The sequence below is a fragment of the Eptatretus burgeri genome, chromosome 10 (assembly GCF_056783735.1).
Source record: "Eptatretus burgeri isolate ZD-2024b chromosome 10, Ebu_testis_v1, whole genome shotgun sequence".
Taxonomy (NCBI): Eukaryota; Metazoa; Chordata; class Myxini; order Myxiniformes; family Myxinidae; genus Eptatretus; species Eptatretus burgeri.
The window spans coordinates 4,509,488-4,527,586 of record NC_140970.1 but is presented as its reverse complement, the minus strand read 5'-3'; the positions used below and the strand labels follow the sequence as shown (position 1 = coordinate 4,527,586).

Here is an 18,099-nt window from a genome sequence, read left to right as displayed (position 1 = left end):
TCTTCCTTTCGATCAACAACAACCCCTTCCTCTGAGGATTGCTCCGTACTTTATAGATCCCGGAGCTCGGGGAGGAGCCATGGCGAAACCGACGTCATTGTCCAATCCGAACATCCCGATTGAAACAGCCCTTCATGTGGTCCGCCTTTCTGGGCGGTGTTTCAGCCAGACACTAGTTTGGCCCGCCCACGCCGTGCACGTCTGGGTTTGGGAAGGTGGATGGTGGCGCAGCTTCCATAGTGAACGTCGGGATTTTGCCTCAGAAAACGAGACTTGGGATACAGCAGGTAGACAGTGGTACGCTGTGGTCAGCGAAACGAGGATAGCAAGCGAGATGAATTTACCTCAGAAAAAGGAGGGAATAAAATAAAAGAGGAAAAATGATTTATTGATCCTAACTATAGCCCATCGCAATGCATTCCCTTGTCTTCCCACTAAACACAAGGAAGGAATCTCACCACGTATATTAATGGAATAACAGACTCGGGACAACTATCTGTTGTATGCATGCGGTTCCGAGAACCGCAACAATGTATATTATATATATATATATATATATATATATATATATATATATATATATATATATATATATAAAATAAAGTACAAGAGTAAAATAAGGGTTGGGGGGGGCGGGGTTTAACGGGCTACGGCCGCCTTTTTTCCTGGTATATAAGATGATAGAACTAAGCAATAACCAAACCAAACAGCAGAGAAAAATCACAGCCTTGGTATTTAAATGAAAAACACAAGGAATGTGAGGAATATCAAATAAGTCTTCTTGAAGAAATAACAGGGGTAAAAGTAGGTCAAACAAATAAGCACATAAAATTAATTATAAATAAGTTAGAGAGTTTGAAGAAAATAAACATCCTTGAATGGAGATATAATTTTGATGGTTGTCTAGAAATCAATGGAAAAATAATTTACTATAATCTTAAAATGATGTGCTCAGACAAGAGCATTAAGAGAGGTTTGTCATTTCATCTGTGCTCAACAAAGATACTCCAACCAAGAACCAAATTCATTTATTCTTGATGGTGATGAGTGTTCTGAGAAAATCAAGTTATTAACCTAAAATAGAACATGAACAAATATTCCTTGGTTCACCATTTGAGTATCATGAGAAATATGATTTTTGGTGAAAAATGGGGGAGGTTAAAAGTGGTGAAATGTGGGGTTTTTGGTGAAAAGGGAGAAAGATTTTGGGAAACTTTGGGGAAGAAAAGTCTCGAAAGTGGGGTCTGAAGGAAGTAAAACGAGGGAAATTGGGAGGATTTGGGTGTCAGTCAATAAGTTGCCATAATTTTTCCCATTAACTTACTTGTGATGTCCCAGAAGCCCCATAACCCGACTACTCCCATGCTAAGTCGATAATATTAAAATAGGTTATTAAGAGAAATTATTTCTCTGAAACCGCTTAGCCGTTCGACGGGAGGCTTTTCAGTGATGCTCCACCACAGTTGCTGCAAATATTTTATTTAACAATGACCTGAATCACATGATGTGGCAGCAACGTTGGTTTTAAGAAAAAAAAATTATTTATCTGAAACCATTTAACCTATCAATACTATACTTTGCTGTTATGATCCACTGCACTTGCTCCATGTAATGCAACATATTATGAAAAATTTAAATTAAAAACAAAAAGTAATAATTTTTAAAAAGTGCCACAGAAAAATGCTTTGAAAACAATGGTAGAAAACGACTTCCCACAGAGCGACCTCATTTTAACAAATGCTTTTCTGAGGGAGAATCAAAGGAAGTACTCAAGGTCTTCACTCTTGATAGTGTTGTGGTTACCAAATTCGCAAACCACCATTCAGGTCCCTTAGGTGAGGTATCTCGGTAAGTACATGTGTAGTTAGGCCCAAACCCGTTGTCTAGTGGGAATACATGTCATTTATGCATGCTGCGACTCTTCAGGATAGCCGTTTTTCTTTTACTATCTTTATTTTGGACCAACCGCCATGATTACCACCACAATCACAACATCAACCACCAACCACAACGCCGCTTCACCATAACCGCCACGACCTTCCCGTCACACCTCGCAACCGTAGCATCGCCACCGTTCTTGCCCCGCTGTGGGTACCGGTGTTGGACTCGTGCAGGGCGCGCGTCGAACAGCGTGTACAAAATCACGGATTTTGTGCTTCAAAAACGGATCAAAAACGACACACGCCCACTTTTTGCCGTCCAATCGGTGAGCGAGGGGCGAATTGGCCCCGCCCCCAGGGCGATCGATATATGCAAATTTATGGATCAAAAAGCCTTCACGCCCACTTTTTCTCGGGCCAATGGGGAGCGAGGTGAAAGGTCGAAGGGAGGGGGTCAAGATGAGAGGGCGAAGTTACGGGGCGGATAAAAGGACCGTGTTCGTCAGCAGGAGAGTCCAGAGGCGGAGAGTAGGAGAGTCGGAAACAGAGAGTCAAGACTTCGCGGGCGGTGGAGCTGCTCGTCGTGTGCGTTGGAGTCGGAACGGAGGGGACGGAGCTGTGGAAAGGCGGCGACACCAGACGAGGGGGTGCTCGCGTCGTGCAGGAAGCTGCACCCGAGGGAGGCCGACAGCGCGACCTGGCCGAGGTGGAGACGCTCGTCGCGGGATAATAAAGATCCTCTATACCCCGAGCATCAGCAACCCCCTCCTGTTTCCCCCCGCGCTGAGATAGTGCGACCAAGGGGGCCCCTTTCCCACCCCCTACCAGACACTGTCCGCGAGGCCCGCGGAGTTGAGGCGCCATCGCCGCTCCGCGTCTCATCACCAGACGGGTAGGCGCGACCCGGTCTCGGCCTCAGGCCCGCCTCATCCTTGAGGGTATTCTTTCCTTGGTTTTGGGTATGTGTTGTCGGCGCCGTCTGTGAAGTAAAATTGTATAAGTGTTGCCGTGTGCTCGGTAGTCGGTATTAGCTCTGCATTGTGTCTTCTCTTTTATATTTGCTTTTTGTGTAAATTGAATTGTGTTTTTCTTTTCTGTGTGCTTTTGGTGGAATTGTATATGTGTGCTTCCCGTGTGCCGCGAATAAATGTGCTTTATTATTGAACTGTTCTCCCGCTTCGCTTCGTCTTTTCCTCTATTGAATCCCCATCTTGCTTCACGTAAAGGGTTGGTAGTGGGCTGAATACGCCCGATAATTAATCGAACCGTCGAGGTCGACGATAACACCGCTCGGTTATTCTGATAGTACGGAACGGGTCGCTTAAGTGGCCCGTGTCCGAAGTCGACCTGCGGCGAGGTGCGATCGCCCGGTCTACCCTCCGCGTGGGTACTTAGGTAGGTCGACCCGGCGAGCAACCCTATCCCATGCGGGGGCTGATTGGCTCGATCGCGGTGAGACCGAAAGGTCCACCCGTGACTGGTTCCCGGCGTTAGTCCGAGAGGGTCACGACTGGATTGTCCGTCCGGTGGGCGACGTGCCGCGATTCGAGTTACGTGGCCGTCAGCACGCCGGCGGGCGCGAATACCGCAACACTGGTGTCAGAAGTGGGATACAAATTCATCGCCCTCCTCGCGGCACTGGTATCGGAGAACAGGAAAACAGGCTCTCCTGTCTCCGGCTAAATTCACGGGAATCGGTCCAGGGGTGAGAGAAGCGACCCCCGATTCCCTCCAAATTACGAGCGAGCGAAATTAACCCTTTAAGAGAAGCAAGATGGCGTCTCAAGGCGAGCGGGAGCCGGGGGTATTAGAAATGGATGTAGAATGTGTAGAATCCATGGTCCAGGATAGAATCCCCGAGCAGGAAATGTTGATTGTGCAGGAACACGGACTCGCCCAACTGAACCCAGAGCCCGAAATGGGTGCGGCAGCGGCCGCAGTGTATGACACTTCCCCTCCCCCTCTCCACCAAAACCCTTCCCCGACCCCTGCCGAAACGGCTCACCCAAGCGCACCCGACATGACCCAGCTATTCACCATGCTGGCAAAAATGTATGCGGAAACGACAGCGAAGATGATTGCGAACATGAACAAGCAAATGGACGAAGTAAAAACGAGGATGGATGCGAATACACAACAAATAAATGCGGATATGAAAGGCATGAACGAAAAGATGGATACAAATACAAATGAAGTGAAAACGACGATGGATGCGAATACACAGCAAATGAAAAAAGAAATGAAAGAACTACGGGGTGAGACGCAGAACATGGGCCGATGCCTGCAGGCGGGCATGAAGGCCGTGACCAGGGAGCTGGGAATGGCGACTCCACGTGTGGGAGCAAACGAGCTGGAAGGGGGTGCAACGGCTGACAGGCCCGCGGTGGAGGCGGGTAAAAAAATAATTCGGGGGGCGTGTTGGGCGAGGGTCGTGACAGAGGAATCGACGGTGACCAAAAGGGAAAAATTAAATGGGGAGACCAAAACGTGCGAGACGAGACACGAGGTGACGACAACGGAAATAATAGTTGAGACAAGGGAGGTAAAGGGTGAAGAGTTGACAGAGACACGGGAGATAGAGGGTGAATTGGACGGGGTAAGTGACGCACACACACACACACGGAGGTAGTGGAGGATAATGGGGGTGAGCTGGCGGACTGGGTAGAGACCCAGTGCGAGCACCTGGATGACCTCCTCCAGGAACGAGGGGAGGGAGTATGCCCCCTTGAGGCGAGTCACGACCAGGTGAGTTCGGTCGTGTTTTGCGAGGTTGAGAGGAGGAGTGCTGTGGACAGGTGCACGGAGAGCTTGGGGGGTATAGAGGCCCCGGAGACCCTTGTGGGGACACGAATCCCCAGTGTGGTTGTCCCTGTGTGTGTGGTGCAAGGTGTGAGTGCGTCCCCGTGTGTGGAAGCGACCCCGTGTGTGAGTGGTGTGGTGGCGATGGTGCCGGAGTACGTGCTTCCCAGCACGCCGTGTCTGGATGAGGCACGGAGTGTGGATGAGACACCGCGGTTGAGTGCCCCCGCGTGTGTGGATGAGGCACCGTGTATGAGTGTCGCCGTGTGTGTGAGTGAGGCACGGTGTGTGGATGAGGCACAGCGGTTGAGTGCCCCCGCGTGTATGAGTGAGGCACGGTGTGTGGATGAGGCACCGCGGTTGAGTGCCCCCGCGTGTGTGAGTGAGGTACCGCGGGTGAGTGCCCCCGCATGCGTGAGTGAACGGCCGTGTGCAAGGTCGCTGTGTGCAAGGGAGACCGTGTGTGTGAGAGCGGTATGAGAGGGAGATGTCGGTTGGCATGCGGGAGCACGCAGCCGCGTCTCCCGGTGTGAGTTTAATGGTGTGGACTGTGTGCGTCGTAACACGCAGGTATGCGTGTGTGGAATGGAGACGGAGACGGCGACAGAAGAAAGAAAGCCGGGTAGCGGCTGTAGTTGTTTCGGGGACCGTGCCGGGTTCACCCAGCAGTGAGCACGCGGTTCGTGCTGTGCAACGCACGAGACCGCCACGTGCTCGCTTGCGAGAGTGAAGTCCCGGTCCGGAAACGCACGTGGTGGATTTGCCGATCCCGCGGACGGACAAAGTTTAGGCAGGTAAATGGATTTGGACCGGACGGGTTCTCCACGCGATTGTGTGTGTTAAGCTCCAACGGGCAAAGCACATGTGTTCGCGTGGGGAACCCCTCGAGACGTGGGGCTTGTGTTTTTTTTTTATGCGCACGGTGACGTCATGGCTGCACGTGTGGTTGGAATCCGGCAGGAGGGGTATCCCGGCCGGATAGTCCCGTCCAAGGAGGGACGAGGAACACGTGCAGCTGCATGACGTCACGGGCAGTTGCAAAGTGCAAAGAGCGCGAGTTGCCGCGCAGGTGCTGCGCATGGAAAAAAAAAAAAAGCAAGCCTCACTTTCGGGTGCACAGGATTCCTGGGCAAGGGGTGAAAGACCCCCTTACCTGGGCACAGGATGGAAACTAGTTAGGGGGAAGGGTTAGCTTAGTTAGACCGACTTCATGGGGCAGGGGTAAGTCCTCATGGAGTCCGTGGAATGGATTAGGTAGAGGGATTTAGTGAGCTTTAGGTTGAGAAATAAAATGGGATTATTCAAAGACATGGACAGACTTGTGAATGTGTAGAGGGGACGTAGCTTAGCTACGTAGTGTTAAAAGGAACGTGCTATAGTTTAAGGGACGACGTGGGAGCACGAGTTAGTTAGGGGATGTAGTTAGAAGGATGGCAGAGTTCAGTGGTGTGTGTGTTGAAGAGTTGGTGAGTTGTGAGGCATGTGCTTGTTGAGTGAGTGAGGCCAGCGGGTCTGTGTGTGTGTGGAGCGAATGGGGAATGCATGGTGCGATGAGTGATTGGGGGGAGGAGTGACTCCCGCCCAAGGGACCCCGGGGTCAGAGTAAAGTGAGTTAGGGGGTTAGTCAAATTGAAAAATGGAGGTCGTTTTGCTGTTGGTGGGAATGTAGGCTCGAAACCCATTTGGAGGGGTGCAGGAGCCCTGTTGACGGGCTTGGGAGCGTGGCTGCGAAAGGTGAGTATCGCTGAGTGGGTACCCCGGGCACCAGGCGAGTCGGCCGTGGTAGGCCATGGGCCCATGGGGGGCCGGGATAGAGTAGTGGGCACGGGTGCGCCTGCTTGGTGCGGGGGCCCGGGGCGCCATTAGCCGCGTGGGCAGTGTTGTGGGCACGGGTGACCCTCGGAAAGGGCCCGGGAGGCCGGCCTGCCACGTGTGCGTTTCAGGGGAGGTGCCATGGGGGGCACTCCCCGGTGTTCGGGAGCTGGTAGGCTCGGAGGCAGTGTAGTGCCCGGGGGTGCCATAGCGGGAGATTCGGCAGAGGGTCGTGCCTGCCAAAGGGAGCCACGTGTCCCAGCCAGGAGACCGTGTGAGGGCACGGAGAGAAAATTGGGGGGCGAGGCCCGAAATTGTGAGGACACCAACACAGGCGACGGGAATCTGGGTTGTTAGAACCAATAGTTTAAGCAAAAGGCGCTTGTTGAAAGCCCCGGGGTAGTTTAACAGTTAAATGGTTAGGGTAGATTAGGAGATGTACCCCTCCGCACCATCCATCCCCTCGCTGTCGTGGGCCGCTGGACCCACTTTGGGTTAGATCGCCGAACTCTGGGGAGGCCATTCTGAGGCTTCGTTGGGCCTCGACACAGGACGTTAGCTCTCCCTTATTCCCCTCCGGGAAGGGAACGTAGGGGTTGGGAGTAGGCTAGGTGACAGGATAGGTTAGCCGAACAGGGACGATAAAGGGGGTTAGGGGACGATTTATAGTGGGGAAGTAAAAATAAGAAGAAAAAAAAAAAAAGTTGGGGCTAAATTGGGGTTTGACAAATTAAGGGAGTGGGTATGTACAGTGACAGGCAAAGGCGATAGGTTGGGAGGGAGACAGGTAGGTAGGTCCGAGCCCGCCTTCCAAGTGGCCAGCACCACCGCACTCCCTCCACCAACCTCCATTGAACGGCAAAGGCTGGCCAACTTCATCGGCTGGCCGTGTTTTGCTTCAAGGCGGAGGCCGGCCAACTTCATCGGCAGCTGTGTGCTGCAAGGCCTGTGCCGGCCAGTTCATCTGCTGGCTGTTTTTCTTCGAGGCCTGTTCCGGCCAGTTCGTCTGCCGGCTGTGTTTGCCTGCAGCGGCCTCCTTCTTCTGCGGGCTGTGTTTGCCTGATCACCTTTGCCATGCCATGCCATGCCCACTGCCCCCGTTCACCAGCCCCGTTCAATTTTTGCTTTGCCCCCCCCCCCCCTGTTCATTGCCATGTGCGCCAGGATCGTAAAAGCAACAGTTTGCAAGCTGCAAGAACTGCCCTGTTGGCAGCTACAACACGGGCCTGCAGTGGCGGCCCGTGCACCGTGTTTGTGTTCATCCATCCATTCGTTGTGTTCATTGCGTGTGCCACTTGAGCTGGCACGGAGACCGTTTGTGCAGCCCATGCACCGTTGTGGTTCACTGCGTTCAGTTCAAAAGGGAAGGCCTTGGACTGCGTGTGAGCAGCCAGCCACGTTCCCCGTCACCTGCATTGTTATGAGCCAGAGACTGCATGCGGGCAGCCTGGCTCCCTGCTAACTGCTTTCTTTTTGCAGAGTTCAATGATCCTGGGCCATGGTTTAGTGTAAAATTTGTAAGTTAAGGTTAAGATGTACTGTAAATATGAGTGCGCCCCCGGCATGTCTGTCTAGCGCCGGCAATTTTATTTAAGTCGTCCGTGTGAGTGAGTTTGTTTAGATAGTTACGCAGCCCTCAGGTTATTTATTTTGGGGACACGAATACCATGAATGTCGCACTCAGGGATCCGTCGGTAAAATGTACAAGGGGAAAACTACACATGATGGCACACGAAAATTTGACGACTCGGGACGAGTCTGTAAAAAGGGGAGGGGGTAGTGTTGTGGTTACCAAATTCGCAAACCACCATTCAGGTCCCTTAGGTGAGGTATCTCGGTAAGTACATGTGTAGTTAGGCCCAAACCCGTTGTCTAGTGGGAATACATGTCATTTATGCGTGCTGCGACTCTTCAGGATAGCCGTTTTTCTTTTACTATCTTTATTTTGGACCAACCGCCATGATTACCACCACAATCACAACATCAACCACCAACCACAACGCCGCTTCACCACAACCGCCACGACCTTCCCGTCACACCTCGCAACCGTAGCATCGCCACCGTTCTTGCCCCGCTGTGGGTACCGGTGTTGGACTCGTGCAGGGCGCGCGTCGAACAGCGTGTACAAAATCACGGATTTTGTGCTTCAAAAACGGATCAAAAACGACACACGCCCACTTTTTGCCGTCCAATCGGTGAGCGAGGGGCGATTTGGCCCCGCCTCCAGGGCGATCGATATATGCAAATTTATGGATCAAAAAGCCTTCACGCCCACTTTTTCTCGGGCCAATGGGGAGCGAGGTGAAAGGTCAAAGGGAGGGGGTCAAAGGCGAAGCTACGGGGGGATAAAAGGATCGTGTTCGGCAGTCAGAAGAGGTGAGTCGGAGAGTCCAGAGGCGGAGAGTAGGAGAGTAGGAGAGTCGGAAACAGAGAGTCAAGACTTCGCGGGCGGTGGAGCTGCTCGTCGTGTGCGTTGGAGTCGGAACGGAGGGGACGGAGCTGTGGAAAGGCGGCGACACCAGACGAGGGGGTGCTCGCGTCGTGCAGGAAGCTGCACCCGAGGGAGGCCGACAGCGCGACCTGGCCGAGGTGGAGACGCTCGTCGCGGGATAATAAAGATCCTCTATACCCCGAGCATCAGCAACCCCCTCCTGTTTCCCCCCGCGCTGAGATAGTGCGACCAAGGGGGCCCCTTTCCCACCCCTACCAGACACTGTCCGCGAGGCCCGCGGAGTTGAGGCGCCATCGCCGCTCCGCGTCTCATCACCAGACGGGTAGGCGCGACCCGGTCTCGGCCTCAGGCCCGCCTCATCCTTGAGGGTATTCTTTCCTTGGTTTTGGGTATGTGTTGTCGGCGCCGTCTGTGAAGTAAAATTGTATAAGTGTTGCCGTGTGCTCGGTAGTCGGTATTAGCTCTGCATTGTGTCTTCTCTTTTATATTTGCTTTTTGTGTAAATTGAATTGTGTTTTTCTTTTCTGTGTGCTTTTGGTGGAATTGTATATGTGTGCTTCCCGTGTGCCGCGAATAAATGTGCTTTATTATTGAACTGTTCTCCCGCTTCGCTTCGTCTTCTCCTCTATTGAATCCCCATCTTGCTTCACGTAAAGGGTTGGTAGTGGGCTGAATACGCCCGATAATTAATCGAACCGTCGAGGTCGACGATAACACCGCTCGGTTATTCTGATAGTACGGAACGGGTCGCTTAAGTGGCCCGTGTCCGAAGTCGACCTGCGGCGAGGTGCGATCACCCGGTCTACCCTCCGCGTGGGTACTTAGGTAGGTCGAATTCGGCGAGCAACCCTATCCCACGCGGGGGCTGATTGGCTCGATCGCGGTGAGACCGAAAGGTCCACCCGTGACTGGTTCCCGGCGTTAGTCCGAGAGGGTCACGACTGGATTGTCCGTCCGGTGGGCGACGTGCCGCGATTCGAGTTACGTGGCCGTCAGCACGCCGGCGGGCGCGAATACCGCAACAATATTAAAGAGCAAATGGTAAAACAGCATTCATCAAATGATATGGCAAGGCAACATGCAGGTAGGAGTAAATACAGTCAGGATAATGAAGGCAGAGTTTGGAATCTACAGAGGAGCTATTACTCACATGCTGTATTCGTAGGAAAACACTGACTCAACTGAATCCAGCCTGTTTACAAAGAGCTCCACATCAGACTGTGGAAGGGAAGAGTTAGAATGAGGATGGTGAAGAAAAGGAAGCCAGGTCAACATTGGAGAAGGTGTAAGGAAGGTTCAGGAGGGAAGCAGGTGGGGCGTGGAGTTGTGGACGCCGGGTGAGGGACACGGGGTGGGGGGACGCCGGGTGAGGGACACGGGGTGGGGGGACGACGGGTGAGGGACACGGGGTGGGGGGACGCCGGGTGAGGGACACGGGGTGGGGGAGGCCGGGTGAGGCACACGGGGTGGGGGGACGCCGGGTGAGGGGCGTGGGGTAAGGGAGGGAACCGGGTGAGGGACGCATGGTGAGGGGGTGCTGTGTGGGGATGGTGGGGTGGTGCTGCGTGGGAATTGGGGGGGAAGGTACTGCATCGCGGATGTGGTGCTAAAGACAATAAAACAATATTGTAACTGGGAAGACAAATGGAAAGCAAAGATTTTGAGCAAAGTGTGGTTTAAATATTGTATAAATGAAAGGTAAGTAATCAATGATCATGTAAATGTATCAACAAACTTCTCATAAGAGCAACAAGTGGTGTAGAAAGAGGAATAACAAACATACATACATTAGTTTTATTTTTAAACACCAACAAAACCACTATATTCATCTGAAATATTCACAACAAATAAACTTTTTATCAACTCGCCGAACAACGAAAACGCCAGGCACGGAGCACGAAAAACGCCGGGCACGGAGCACGAAAAACGCCGGGCACGGAGCACGAAAAACGCCGGGCACGGAGCACGAAAAACGTCGGGCACGGAGCACGAAAAACGTCGGGCACGGAGCACGAAAAACGTCGGGCACGGAGCACGAAAAACGTCGGGCACGGAGCACGAAAAACGTCGGGCACGGAGCACGAAAAACGTCGGGCACGGAGCACGAAAAACGTCGGGCACGGAGCACGAAAAACGTCGGGCACGGAGCACGAAAAACGTCGGGCACGGAGCACGAAAAACGTCGGGCACGGAGCACGAAAAACGTCGGGCACGACCACGAAAAACGTCGGGCACGACCACGAAAAACGTCAGGTACGACCACGAAAAACGTCGGGCACGGAGCACGAAAAACGCCGGGCACGGAACACGAAAAACGCCGGGCACGGAACACGAAAAACGCCGGGCACGGAACACGAAAAACGCCGGGCACGGAACACGAAAAACGCCGGGCACGGAACACGAAAAACGCCGGGCACGGAGCACGAAAAACGTCGGGCACGGAGCACGAAAAACGTCGGGCACGGAGCACGAAAAACGTCGGGCACGGACCACGAAAAACGTCGGGCACGGACCACGAAAAACGTCGGGCACGGACCACGAAAAACGTCGGGCACGGACCACGAAAAACGTCGGGCACGGACCACGAAAAACGTCGGGCACGGAGCACGAAAAACGTCGGGCACGGAGCACGAAAAACGTCGGGCACGACCACGAAAAACGTCGGGCACGACCACGAAAAACGTCGGGCACGACCACGAAAAACGTCGGGCACGACCACGAAAAACGTCGGGCACGAGCACGAAAAACGTCGGGCACGGAGCACGAAAAACGTCGGGCACGACCACGAAAAACGTCGGGCACGACCACGAAAAACGTCGGGCACGACCACGAAAAACGTCGGGCACGACCACGAAAAACGTCGGGCACGACCACGAAAAACGTCGGGCACGAGCACGAAAAACGTCGGGCACGGAGCACGAAAAACGTCGGGCACGGAGCACGAAAAACGTCAGGCACGGAGCACGAAAAACGTCGGGCACGGAGCACGAAAAACGTCGGGCACGAGCACGAAAAACGTCGGGCACGGAGCACGAAAAACGTCGGGCACGAGCACGAAAAACGTCGGGCACGAGCACGAAAAACGTCGGGCACGAGCACGAAAAACGTCGGGCACGGAGCACGAAAAACGTCAGGCACGAGCACGAAAAACGTCAGGCACGGAGCACGTAAACTATTCCAAGGCCAACGCGTCGGTGTTTCGTAGAATTTCGTGGGTTCAGGAATGAACAAGAATCCGGAAGAGGAGCAGCCGGTCCACATGAACATCGCGAATCAGAGCGTGCCTCACCTTGCAGCCGTTCCCCATGTTGACAGGTTCACAGAACGAGACGGGCGCCAAGCCTGGCAGGTAGAAGGCCTGTCCACTCATTCCGAACACCACACACAGGCCAAATAACAACCTCACCCCTAAACCCATGACTGCAGGAGAGGGATCCAGGATATTTTCCTTCTCCTCTTCTTCTTCTTCTTCTTTAACTATATTTCTCCTTCCTCTCGGTCACAATGCAAACTCACCAACAAGTTTTCTGCTCAGTAAGCGGGAGAAGTTCTTTCGCAGTAACTCATTGTCATAACCGATAAGGAAATATTTTCGCCATCCAATGTGGACGAAACAACTTTTGGAATACCAGCTGTACTCACACATGCAAACGAACAACTTTTCGCACGTACAAGGAATTTTTTTTATTTTTATTTTTTTTTATAACTAACAACTCCGTCATGGCCGGCAAGACGTGTACAACTATCACGAGCTCGGTGTTATCCATCGCCGTCTTCGTCAAGGCGAACCGCCTGTCTCCGTCGAGTGACATAACAAACAATGTATTGTATCATGTGAAAGCTGATAAGAGTGTGTTGTGGATCTAAGTTGTGGTTACAAATTGTGTTCTGTTTTTTTTTTTTTTTAACATGCGGTTCTGCTTTAGAATCGTGATGGGGAACAGAAATCGGGGTCAGAACGAGCTGAGGAGTTGTGAGAAATGCTTGTACCAGGCAAATGAGACCGTTTTTGCATGAATAATGTTTCTTGTGTAAAATATTGTTTTTATTGCTTATAACAAGATAAACTGCACAGGACTTCAAGAAAAGCAGGTGTGTTTCTGCATGACAATTGTGATTTAGAACAAGGAAACAGTCGGAACAACCTAATATGTGTTGTTAAAAATGCTTGAATTGGGAAAATTAGACAAGAATGCTTAATTCAGGTTTCCTGGCTAATTTTCCTCATATTATTTGATGAAAAAAAAACCACATGTTTCTGATTTAGAATCGTGACAAAAACAGTCCAATTTGAATTAGTCCCAATTGAAGTCCCATGGAGTTTAACCTGAGGAAGTGTAAGGTGTTGGGAATGGGAAATAAGAATGAAAATCGAGATTCCAGGATACAAGGGGTAATTTTGGAGCACGTGACACAGGAGAAGGATCTGGGGGGGGGGGTGGTAATAGATCCTGGAGGTAAACAGGCAGCTAGAGGTACAGCAAATAGGGTTTTCGGTTGTATTCAGAGGGGGATCAATTATAAATCAAAAGAGGTGGTGTTGACAAGGTAGAGGAACTTAATGAGGGCCACATCAAGAATATTGTGTTCAGTTTTGGTCACTCCGGAAGGATATAGATGCCATAGAGAGGGTTCAGCACAGGGCTACTAGATTGATTCCAGGCCCAGCTATACTTAACTATGAGGAGCGGCCTAAGGAGATAGGGCTTTACGCACTAGAAAGGAGGTGGTTACGAGGAGATATGGTAGAGACGTTTAAGATAATGAAAGGTATAGACAAAATAAGTGCAGAAGAATTATTCAGCAGAGTAGACACAGTGATAGGACCAGGGGCCATGGCCTGAGAGTAAAGAAGAGGAGAGTAAAGACGGTCGTTAGGCATTTTTACTCAGATTTTACAGGTTCAGCACAGGTCACTTTTACTCGGAGAGTAGTTAATGCATGGATTTGTCTCCCCAAAAAGGTTGTGGCATCGGAAACAGTCGATAAGTTTAAATTGGAACTCGATAGGTACCTGGAATTAGAGGGGTATGAGGATGTTGGCAGGAGGTTCAGGAAGCTTGAGCATTCATTGGTTATTGTGTGCATGTGTACGGAGTGTTGTTGGTGTGGGTCTCGTCAAGGGGTGTTGGGTGGTTGATGTGTGTTTTTTACTCAAGAACCGTCGTCAACCATGCCCCCTCCCCTGGAAAGAAAAACAAACCACAAATGACAGAAAATCCCCCCCCCCCACAAAAACTACTAAAAAAACGACAAGAAAGCTACAGAAAAAAAAAACGCCCCAAAATACCGCATTTTTCTTGTTATCCCGCCCCCTCCCGGATATTGTAACCGTCCGGTTTGTTTGTCTGTTTGTTTGTCTGTCTGTCTGTTAGCAACTTTACGGCAAAACGGCTTTAGCAAACACTATCAAATTTAATCCACAGGTGGGCAATGAACCTTGGACGACCCCATTAACTTTTGGGTCCAATTGGATCAAAGGTCAAGGTCAAGGTCAAGGTCACAAAAAGATCAAAATCGTTTTTCGCTCATAACTTCGTCAAAAATGATCTGATTTACTTCAACCTAAGCTTATAGTGAACCTTATTCTATTTGTCACTTATAATCCTACCCATTCCTATAGTGAAAAATGCATATTTGTGAAGATCGGTGGGGTCCGAAGTTTTGGGGGTCATGGCCATCGGTCAAAATTACAAATTTTCCATTAAAACTAAAACATGTTTACGAAAATACAACTTTACGGGAAAACGGCTGGCTCAAACACTGTCAAATTGTATCCACAGGTGGGTAATGAACCTCGGACGACCCCATTAACTTTTGGGTCCAATTAGGTCAAAGGTCAAGGTCAGGTCACGAAAAGGTCAAAATCTTTTTCGCTCATAACTTCGTCAAAAATGGTTTAATTGACTTCAAACTAAGACTAAAATATTCCTTATTCTATTCGTTATAATCAGCATTCAGGTTAAGGATGTATCAAATTTAAATTTGATCCCCAAATTAACTTTATGCCTTAAATGGGCGGGATTTGTTGTGCCTGGCACCACTTGTTTGGATCTGGTTTTGATTAATTGGTGTTGAATAATGTGGCACAGGCATGATGGGCTGAATGGCCTCCACCTGCATCTAATTTATTTGTGTACAAGTAAATACAACCGTCGCTTCGCTGATGTGGATATTAAGGGGGGGAGGGAATGGGGGAGGGAGAGAGGGGAGAGAGAAGGGGGGAATGGGGGAGGGAGAGAGAGAAGGGGGATGGGGGAGGGAGAGAGGGGAGAGAGAAGGGGGAATGGGGGAGGGAGGGGATAGAGAGGAGGGAGGGGAGAAAATGGAGGGAGGGAGAGAGGGGAGAGAGAAGGGGGAATGGGGGAGGGAGAGAGGGGAGAGAGAAGGGGGGAATGGGGGAGGCAGGAGATAGAGAGGAGGGAGGGGAGAAAATGGAGGGAGGGAGGGGAGAAAATGGAGGGAGGGAAGGGAGAGAGAGAGAGGAGGGAGGGATTGGAGAGGGAGAGAGAGAGAGGATGGAGTGATTAGAGAGAGAGGAGGGAGGGATTGGTAAAGAAGGAGGGGGGAGAGGAGAGAGAGGATGGAGGCGGAGAGAGAATATGGAGGCAGAGAGAGAGAGGATGGAGGGGAGGGAGGGGGAGAGATTGGAGAGAGGGAGAAAAGAAAGAGGAGGGAGGATAGAAAGGGGAGAGAGGAGGGAGGGGGTAAGGGAGAGAGGAGGGAGGGGGTAAGGGAGAGAGGAGGGAGGAGGTAAGGGAGAGAGAGGGAGGGTGTAAGGGAGAGAAGAGGGAGGGGGTAAGGGAGAGAGGAGGGAAGGAAGAGGTGAAGGAGGGAGGGGAGAGGAGAGGGAGAGAGGGAGAGAGAGAGGAGGGAGGGAGGTAAGAGGAAAGGGGGAGAGGATAGCGGTCGGAGAGAGAGAGAGAGAGAGAGAGAGAGAGAGAGAGAGAGAGAGAGAGAGAGAGAGAGAGAGAGAGAGAGAGAGAGAGAGAGAGAGAGAGAGAGAGAGAGAGAGAGAGAGAGAGAGAGAAATCGGGGTTGGAAAGAGGGAGAGGGGTGGGAGAGATGGGGTAGGGTTGGGAAGGAGAGAGAGGAGTGGGATAGGGGTGAGAGCTGAGGGAGTCAGAGGTGGGAGGTGTGAGTGAGGCAGAGGTGTGAGGGAGGCAGAGGGGTGAGGGAGGCAGAGGTGTGAGGGAGGCAGAGGGGTGAGGGAGACAGAGGGGTGAATGAGGCAGAGGGGTGAGGGAGACAGAGGGGTGAGGGAGACAGAGGGGTGAGGGAGGCAGAGGGGTGAGGGAGACAGAGGGGTGAGGAAGACAGAGGGGTGAGGGAGACAGAGGGGGGAGGGGGGCAGAGGGGTGAGGGAGGAAGAGGGGTGAGGGAGGCAGAGGGGTGAGGGAGACAGAGGGGTGAATGAGGCAGAGGGGTGAGGAAGGCAGAGGGGTGAATGAGGCAGAGGGGTGAGGAAGGCAGAGGAGTGAGGGAGGCAGAGGAGTGAGGGAGGCAGAGGAGTGAGGAAGGCAGAGGGGTGATGGAGGCAGAGGAGTAAGGAAGGCAGAGGAGTGAGTGAGGCAGAGGAGTCAGGGAGGCAGAGGAGTCAGGGAGGCAGAGGAGTGAGGGAGGGAGAGGAGTGAGGAAGGCAGATGAGTGAGGGAGGAAGAGGAGTGAGGGAGGCAGAGGAGTGAGGGAGGCAGAGGAGTGAGGGAGGCAGAGGAGTGAAGAAGGCAGAGGAGTGAGGAAGGCAGAGGAGTGAGTAAGGCAGAGTAGTGAGGGAGGAAGAGGAGTGAGGGAGGAAGAGGAGTGAGGAAGGCAGAGGAGTGAGGGAGGCAGAGGAGTGAGTAAGGCAGAGTAGTGAGGGAGGAAGAGGAGTGAGGGAGGCAGAGGGGTGAGAGAGGCAGAGGGGTGAGAGATTCCAGCAGATGAGACACCCAGTTTATCATCCATCCGCGAGACAGCACACACATTGATGAATGACCCTGCCTGTGAAACACTGGGGTCACAGTTTATAGCTTGGTCAGGATTCAAATCCAGGAAACACAGAGCAAGCATGTGTACCTCTCAGCTTTTCTGCCATGATATGATGATTCATTATTTCATAACTGAAGACATTTTTTACTCATTGTGATCAAATAATTTATATTGCCTTCCGACCTCCAGTATAGAACCGTGGTGTCGCCATTGAAACTTAAACACGCGCCAAGCGACTTCACCAAGCCAAACAGTTGAAGAAACTTTGAAGAACGAAACGTTTAATTTTTATTTGTATTTATCTTTGCTGAGGTGTCGGGTCGTATAATGGAAGATCGGACAGAAAGGGGAAACGTCGTGGAAAATAAAATTTCACATCTTCAGCGAGCAAGCCCCCACCGCAGAACAACACGTGGCTAAGAACGCATGCGAGAGACCCCTGAATTTTGTTAAAGTCGTATTCAGTTTTGTTAAATAAGTATCGTATTCAGGAACAGTGCAAATATTGTAGAGCGCTCACCAAGTGGCTTAAGCACTCCAACAAAACAGTTGATAAGAAACGGTTCGCTTGACACGTAATTAGCAATCACTGAACCGTCATATTAAACATAAACCTCCCGGAGACGCCCAAAATGTCAAATATTTCCGAATTGGACAAATGAACACTTTTGTAGGAGTCGGAACTGCTTGTAAGTGCGATTCTGGAGCTTCAATGTTGTAATTCTGCTTAGTTTAAGAGATTCTCGCGGGGATCACATGTGCAGAAATGAAATAAAACAACGAACGCTGATGTCTCCGGGTGTTTATAAGCATTGCAATGTACCCAGCGATGTGTAGCTATGATGAACAGGCAGTTGATAATATGAGTGAGGAAAGCGAGAAAGAAAAAAGTTCATCGTCAAGAAATCGTTGTGGCTTGTTCCAAGTCAAGGCAGAGTTGAGCAGGCCAAAAACCATGGCAGCTTCAGACCCCAGCAGGTTACCTAGGATATGCCTTAAGACCCCATAGAGAGCGATGACCAAGGATGCACCTGATAAAGGATATAATAAAATGAGGCTGTTAATTATCTTCAAAAGGTGTGTTTTAATTAACCCAAACACCCAATTTTCAGTCTTACACTTCCTTGGAGTTTTCTTAGTACGTATGCAAAGTTTCAGACTGCGAGGTTTCATGGTTTTGGAGTTATG

General features: G+C 51.3%; 1 protein-coding gene across 7 annotated transcripts in view; it reads right to left on the bottom strand.

Annotated features, from left to right (window-relative positions):
* Window positions 1-18,099, bottom strand: part of LOC147017856 (transmembrane 9 superfamily member 2-like) — a 103,235-nt gene that overhangs the window by 73,528 nt on the left and 11,608 nt on the right. Inside the window, exons 1-2 of one of the 7 annotated variants that reach the window (XM_085896898.1) lie at window positions 12,233-12,597; window positions 10,094-10,161 (exon numbers count right to left, since the gene is read on the bottom strand). The exons of 1 other annotated variant lie outside the window; for it this stretch is intronic. In XM_085896898.1, coding sequence (XP_085753024.1) covers window positions 10,094-10,161; window positions 12,233-12,361 — 197 coding nt within the window. In that variant the 5' untranslated portion in view covers window positions 12,362-12,597. Of the gene's footprint in view, window positions 1-10,093; window positions 10,162-12,232; window positions 12,598-18,099 lie in introns of those variants that run through there. 5 more of the 7 variants (XM_085896895.1, XM_085896896.1, XM_085896901.1 and 2 more) reach the window with 5 other exon arrangements.